The 7,768-nt window shown below is 48.5% G+C and overlaps 1 protein-coding gene across 2 annotated transcripts in view; it reads left to right on the forward strand.

Annotated features, from left to right (window-relative positions):
* Rassf5 (Ras association domain family member 5) overlaps positions 1 to 6,455 on the forward strand; it is a 74,224-nt gene extending 67,769 nt beyond the window's left edge. For both annotated transcript variants that reach the window (XM_046452186.2, XM_046452187.2), the window contains 4 exons: positions 266 to 376; positions 1,492 to 1,789; positions 2,415 to 2,530; positions 4,000 to 6,455. In XM_046452186.2, coding sequence (XP_046308142.1) covers positions 266 to 376; positions 1,492 to 1,789; positions 2,415 to 2,530; positions 4,000 to 4,152 — 678 coding nt within the window. In that variant the 3' untranslated portion in view covers positions 4,153 to 6,455. The remainder of the gene's footprint in view (positions 1 to 265; positions 377 to 1,491; positions 1,790 to 2,414; positions 2,531 to 3,999) is intronic.
* The last annotated feature ends 1,313 nt before the right edge of the window (positions 6,456 to 7,768 follow it).

Here is a 7,768-nt window from a genome sequence, read left to right on the forward strand (position 1 = left end):
TCCCTGTTTGTCTCGTAACCAGCCTGAGGAGGAGGTACTATTCCCATTTTACCTGTGAGGACACTGAGGCTTAGAGAGATTTGAGTTGCTCCCCTGCGCCCCCACCAGGTGGCTGGCCTCCTGTTCTCACTCTGGGACCATGAATTCATTCCACAGTGAGGGGGCGCTGCTCACCTCTTCTAGGCCTAAGAGGCCTTTGGCGGGTGTGGTCTTTCCCCTTCTCCTGAGAAGCACTGTACACCACCCCCACTTCTATCTGCTCCAGAATGTCTGTAAGTCCGTGGAAGAGACGCGCCGCCCACCCACGCTGCAGGAGATCAAGCAGAAGATCGACAGCTACAACAGCCGGGAGAAGAACTGCCTGGGCATGAAGCTGGTGAGCTGGGCCTGCCACGGCCCTCTACCTGCACCCCACGTCTTCTACCTGCACCCCACACACCCTCTACCTGCACCCACTCTCCTCCCGCCCCCATCCAGCTTGGCTTCCTGCTCCCCACTGGATGCTGTGGCTACTCCCTTGTAATTCCCTCCCCTTTCTTGGAACTTCTCGGGGCCTCCGGAAGCCTGGACCCTGGATGGCCGGTAGCCTGGGCTGCCAGTGGCTTCCATGAGCTCTAGGGAAACAACAGTCTTTAGAATAGGATCCAGATCCAATCCCTGTTTGCTTCTCTGTGCTTGTGGCTTTGGGAACTTTCTGAACCTCGATGTTAAATAGACATTAATGCCTATGTGTCAGAAGTCTTGTGAGGGTTAAATGATAAGCAGTGACCAGAGGCCCAAATTGCTTGGCCCCCAGGAAGCCCTTGACCAGGAGAGTTCACAGCTCCTCTTCTTATCCCTTAGACTGTGCAGTGCTCAGAGAGGTGAGGGCTGCTGACTTGACACAGGGTTCAGAAAAGCAGTCTTCCAGAGGGAGAGGAGACAGTAGATGAACCCTGCCCCCTGCTGGTGGTTGGAAACAACTGTCTTTGGGGAGAGGCAGTGAAAATTCAATGAGCCCTGGTTTTAGTCTTAAAAACTGAGGGTTTTTTATAAAGAAATGCAAAGAAATTCAGTGGCTTGAGTGTCTGAGGACCTTATTACAGAGCCCTCCCTCTCCCTCTTGGTTCAGAGGTGAGAACTAGAGAGGTCACTATAGACCTTGCTTTTAGAGTAAGGACTCACCAAGGGCAATTGACCTGGTGACAGGAGGTTTGGGGCAGTCAGCCTGAACCTCTTGTGGGGCGAAACTGCTGCAGCCCCGCAAATCCTGTCTGGCAGCTCAACTCTATGGGCCTATTTCTGACCCACTGGGGGTGGAAGGTGTCTGTGTCACTCCAGCATCTCTAGTTCAGCAGGGATAGGAGGCAACCCTGGAAGACAAGTGGTGAGCTGACTGGGGTGGCCCTGCTGTTAGGACCTCTGTAGCCTCCAGGGAAATAGTCCAGAGTGGCAGACACAATCATGCAAAATGGACCTCCGTGAACCCACACAATGTCCTCCCACTTGCAGAGCGAAGATGGCACCTACACGGGTTTCATCAAAGTGCATTTGAAACTTCGGCGTCCTGTGACAGTGCCTGCTGGGATCCGGCCTCAGTCCATCTATGATGCCATCAAGGAAGTGAACCTGGCAGCCACCACAGACAAGCGGACATCTTTCTACCTGCCATTGGATGCCATCAAACAGCTGCACATCAGTAGCACCACCACAGTCAGTGAGGTCATCCAGGGGCTGCTCAAGAAGTTTATGGTTGTGGACAATCCCCAGAAGTTTGCACTTTTTAAGCGGATACACAAGGATGGTCAAGGTATGAGAGAGAGGGAGAGAGAGAGAATGAATATGAATCATTGCCAACCAGAAATTACCTTTCCCCACTTTGTTCAAGTCCACTCCGTAAATCTCTGACCAGCCCTGGTGGGGTGGAGGTGGGGTTCTTTACATCAGGGGTCCAACCATCCATGTGGTGTTCAGATCCATGGAAGAGCCACTCATGGGATCTGGGTAGGGAGATGAGAGCAGATCATGGCCATTCACTGTGCCCCTCTCTGTGCATGTGCAGGAAAACCACACCCAGGCTCCCATTTCCTAATCTGTGTAATGGGAGGGAATCCACCCACCACTCCTAACCTTTTGGGAGATGATGTGAATATGGAAACATGCTGTAAACTCTAAGCAAACACCCAAGATAAAAGGTCATTGCTCTGGGTTTTTTTTTTTTTTTTTGTATTGGGCAGGAATCCAGGGCAAGTGCTCTACTGCTGAGCCACACTGCCATCTCACCCTGACTATTCTTGTCAGATTCAAGTTCATTTCACTAGGTTGAAAAGACCCTATGTCTTTTTCCAATTATAAGACCTTGCTCTGCATTTCCAATCCAATCCCACCCTGTCCTATTTCAACATGAGCACCCAACTCCCTCTCTTGGTTTACAGTGCTCTTCCAGAAACTCTCTGTTGCTGACTGCCCTCTCTACTTGCGTCTCCTTGCTGGGCCCGACACAGATGTCCTCAGCTTTGTGCTAAAGGAGAATGAAACTGGAGAGGTGGAGGTAGGTCTGCAGCCCTTGCACACACCCAGCTCGCAGGGCACGCTGGGAGGGTGAAGGCGGGCATTGTTCTAACCACCCAGAGTAGGTGGGGGCCAGGTGGCAGCAGCAGGAAGATAGATGATTTCTGGGGGAGCTGAGCTGGGGTGAGCATTGGGCCTGAGGCTCAGTGTTGAAGCCAGGATTGTCAGCCCCCATGAGTAGCAATAGCAAGTCAGGGCCTGTGTCTGGCAAGGCCTGTGCAGAGAAAGGATTTTGTGTGTTTTGTCTCTGAAACTCAGGGTGGAGGACCAGGCTTTTTGTCCCAGGATAGCATGAGGCCCAGCAAGTTATACCACTAAGTTCTACTGGGTATAGACATTTTTGAGCCATTTGTCTCTCTTCTGTTTTTAAAATACTGACTTCCTTCTCCTAAGGGGTCGGTTAACCAGTGTCAAGTCTGATGCCATATATGGGTGCTCTCCAAGGCTTGGTATACTTAGGAGGCAGAATCTTTGAAGAATGATCAAGAGCAGAGGAAGGTGCCAGTTTATCACACTCTTCAGTGGAGGTCTAGGGTGTGAGGGTGGTCTTGAGGGCACTGGAGATTTGGATCATCTGGGCACGTGGAGCTCTGACCCCACTTCAACCAGAGCAGCTCTGCTTCCATCTGCTTTGAGCCTACAGAAGAGTTGGTTTGGAGAAGATTCCACTGAGAGTGTGGAGTAAAGGGCTGGCCCCGTGAAGGGGTCCTGGCTAGTCTGGAGGCCTGGCTTCTAGTTGGCATTCTGCTGCTGTCAGCTCCGTGACTGCGGTTATGCCACCTTCCCTCTGTGGTCTTTAGGTTTCTCCTTTATCCAATGTGGGGATTAAAACCGATAGCCTATAATATTCTTTTGTGCTAGAAAACCACAGGCATCTCCATCCTTGGCCCCATGGGGCCTTTGCTCCTGAGTCAGCTTAGAAATCAGATTGCCTTCTATCCTGAGGGACCAGGTCCTTTCTGGGCAGGCCTAAGCCAACCAGGCCCTCCAGAGCTTTAGAGGGTGTGCTTTCTCATCTGCTCCACCATCACAGGCAGTAGGTACCCAAAACCCACAGCAGATGAGAAAATAGGCCGAAAGGAGTGGAGGGGCTCAAGGTCACACAGGCTCAACCCAAGGGTCCTGAGTCTCAGTTCAGCTGGCCTCTGGCTGCTTCTGATGGATCTATTTGGTGGTGGCCTCAGCTGCTACTGGTTCTCAAAATAAAACAAGGCCCATGGGCCTCCAACTCTTGGTCACGAGATGACAGGATACGAACTGCTGCTGCTGCTGGTGCAACAGACATATACAACCCAAGGGTCCTTCACTGTGTCTGCCTAGTTAGAGCTAAGTGCCTGTGAGTCATTCCAAGCGTATGAACCATGTGAAGAAGGCAGGGCCAGGCCTTCAGATTGGGTCAACTTCTAATCTGTTTCCTCTTCCATTTCTCCCCTCAAATCTCCCTCACAGTGGGATGCCTTCTCCATCCCTGAGCTCCAGAACTTCCTAACAATCTTGGAAAAGGAAGAACAGGACAAAATCCAGCAAGTACAGAAGAAGTACGACAAGTTTAGACAGAAACTGGAGGAGGCCTTAAGAGAATCCCAGGGCAAACCTGGGTAACTGGTCTTGCTTCCTCTCCTCCCAATGCCCACAGATTTATTTTTATTATTAATTATTATTTTGCAACAGACACTTTTTCTCAGGACATCTCTGGTGGGTGCATCTGTACCCGCCTCTAAGTTCCAGATGTGGCACAAAGTCTCTTCCATGGACAAGTGTCTGTGTGGGGGTTGACTCCTGCCCACCCCCTACGCTGTGCCCCTCAACAGACTCCACCAAGGATCAGAACTCATGAGATGAACAGTGTTGTCCTCTCTCAATCTGCAAGCCTTTCACAAACCAAATAGTTGCCTCTCTTGTCACCAAACCGGAAACTTTCACACCAGCCGGCAAAAGGAAAAAGAGAAAAAGGTTTTAGAACAATATGTTCTTTCTCTGGCTTTGACTCATCTTCAGTTTCTCTTACTTGCCACCTTCAATACCTTTATTTATGAGTCAAATGTTGTAGCATATTCCTTTAGCAGGTCTGAGCTAAGTCCCTGAAAGCAGAATAATGTTCAAAAAAAGGACTTTCCCATTGCCCAGGGCACCTGCTGTTCCTGCTTAAGGGAAGTTCATGTGGCCTCTGGCCCAGCTGCTGGGCCAAGGTGCACCAAGGCGGAGCCTGGATTTCCAAGGAAGCTGCCGCCTGCTCTGTCCCTGGCCCTCATTGCTGAGACTGTGCCCGTGTAAACCCAAAGGGATATATATGTATGGTAGTCACATCTTTGTCAACGGTCTTTGTTTTTAAGTTACAAATTTGTTTTTAACATTACTATCATCTTCATGTGTTTCCATTAAAGGGAAACTAGCCATTTACCATTTTAAAAGTCTCCTGCTGAGTCTGGAAATCAGGCAGCAAGAGAAAGCCAAAAAGCATTGCAGAGAAACGTGTCCAAGCCGTCTACAGCCTTGCCTCCACCTTCAGCAGCGGAGGGCCTGGCTGCCTTGGGTTCCCCCAGGGCCTCCAGCACTGCCTCCTTCCTCCCTCTGGAATTCTGGGATCTCCAGGTGCTGCCAGAGGTGTGGCCTTGGTTACAGAGGGAGATCCTCCAACAGGGCCAACTTGGAGTCCTTTCTGTTGTGAAGCTGGCCAGGCATGGCTCAGTGAACCTGTGGGCCTGGCCTCCCGTTGACCTCAGTGCCTTTTGTTTCAGAGAGACAGGAGCAGGGCGTGTTTGCATGAAGCTCTGCTGCTGACTTGCTTCTGCCAGGAAGTGGACAACGGCGGTGTGGGAGACAAGGCCAGGGGAGCCCTCACTTAGAGCATAGGGTGAGGGTTACACACCTCCTACCCATCTGGGTTCCTAGGCTTTGACTTCCCAAGAAGTAATATAAGCACATTGACAGGGAGGATCAGATTCCTGACTCTGAATATTTGTACTGGCGCCTTGTTTAAGTTCAAGCTTAAAATAATTAGCCAGACAATTCCAACAAGTAGCCAGGACTGCAGAGACGCTCCAACACAGAGGGAGAAGGACTTGCCATTCTCAAAAACAGAGCTGGTGTTCCCATCCAGCCTCAGAGTGACCATTTCTTTGCTGCCCTCTGCCTTCCCAAGTCCCTCTTGGGTCAGTTCCAACCCAAGCTTTGTGTAGCCTCTGAAGTTTCTTCCTTTACTAAGGCTGAGTCCATACTGCCCCATTCCCAGAGGAATGCTGACCCCTTGTCATAAACACTGTGTGTCATCTTCAGAGCTACAAAAGCAACATGAGCTAGAAACAATTTTTTTAAGCCACAAAAACCCTGGTTATCTGCCATCTCATGCTCAGCCTTATCACTTTCCTCCCTTAAAAAAAAGTAAATCTCTCTCCCTGCTGCATATTAAAGGAAGCAGGTTGAGAGAATCCCTTTCCCTTTGTCCTGCATGTCTCTGACCTTAAGAGAAGGCATGGCTCCTGCTGCAACTGCTGAATGCTGCTGAGACCCTCCCTTGATTGGGATGGCTATTTTATTTTTGAGAAGGAAAAAAAAAGTCATGTATATATATATATATATATATATATATATATATATATATATATATATATATATATACAGGCATATAGCTATATATAAAGATATAAGGGTGTTTATGAAATAAGATAATTATGGGAAAATTCAGATTTTAAAGCACAGTTAGACCCAGGACCCATGCTGAGGTCTGAGCCTCTGGAAGGCATGTAGAGTTTCCTTCCCTCCCAGAGGTGGGTGTGACTGCTGGTAGTGCCTTCTATGGTCGTGTTGCTCAGTGTACAAGTGTTTGTTCCAAGGATATTTTCTTTTTAATTGTCTTTCTTATATGGGTTTTAAAAAAAAGTAATAAAAGCTTGTTGTAAAAATGATTCACAATGGAAATGTCTTCCTTGAACTTCACGATCTTATGGAAATCGGGAGCTGGGAGAGAAGAAGGACTAGACGTGATCACACACTTCTTGGCAGAGCCAGGTTTTCTTTCACCAGTGAGCCAAGGAATGAAGGCTACTGTTCAAATAATTTTTAGAAACCTGTCCAATGTGTGGGCTGGAGGGTGCTGCCTGGGTGAGCAGCTATTCTATCTCTTGAGAACCAGAGAGGTAGGGGGACCTGTTACAGAAGCAAACAGAGACTTAGAAAAGAGCAGAGGTAATTGGGTGCGGTGGCACACACCTGAAATCCCAGTGGCTTGGAGGTGGAGGCAGGAGGATTGTGACTTCAAAGCCAGCCTCAGCAACTCAGTGAGGCCCTAAGTAACTCAGTGAGACCCTGTCTCTAAATAAAATACAAAATAGGGCTGGGGATGTGGCTCAGTGGCTGAGTGCCCCTGAGTTCAATCCCCAATATCAAAAAAAAAAAAGAGCAACAGAAGAGCTTTCTGCGGCCAAGGATGTTTAAACACCAGGATGGGCCACTAAGGGAGAAATGGATATTCTATTTCTGGAATTATCTAAAAATGAGATAGATAGGAATGTGTCCTTGTAAGTTTAAGATCACTTTACCATGGAGGAAGAGAGCTGAATCAGATGATCAAAAAATTCCTCACCTTGGCATCCTCTGACTCCAACAAAAGAAAATCTCAGTAATCATGGAAATACCACATAAGTTAATTAAAGAAAAATTCTTGCCTGCCTTCCAGTACCGATCATGAATCATGGATCATGCAATGGATGGGGTGGGCCCTTGGGCTACAGAGGCTCTTCAGAGCTCATCTAGTTCAGCTATAGAGGAGAATACCCTATCCACCAGCCATCCTTATAATTAGCCAGTTATTGTGCACATCTGCAACACCTGTCCACCCACACCTCCATGATGTGTATTTCAAAGATTCTGCCAAAGCATGGAATGAAGAAGCTTCTGCTTTTTACAACTCAGTTTGTTACAGCATGGGGCTAGTAAGTTCGAAGTTTTAAGTCTGACCTTGTTACAGATTACTTGGCTTAGCATACAGCTAAAGAATCATTACACAGTCCAACTCTACCCTGCCCTCTCAACATCTCCATGCTATTCACGGGGCGGGGGGGGGCGGATATGACTCAATGCAAATGTATCACCATTACTGGAAAAAACATTTACAGCACAGGTCTCGACAGCACCCTGTCATGACAGAATTCTGTGCTGATCACGATTAAGAGTGAACACTCCTTATTGGCTTTGTATCTTTAACAGGGATTAACAAAAG

Source organism: Marmota monax, unplaced genomic scaffold (assembly GCF_021218885.2).
Source record: "Marmota monax isolate L192 unplaced genomic scaffold, Marmota_monax_Labrador192_F-V1.1 WCK01_AAM20220418_F8-fsc00105, whole genome shotgun sequence".
In the NCBI taxonomy this organism is placed as follows: domain Eukaryota; kingdom Metazoa; phylum Chordata; class Mammalia; order Rodentia; family Sciuridae; genus Marmota; species Marmota monax.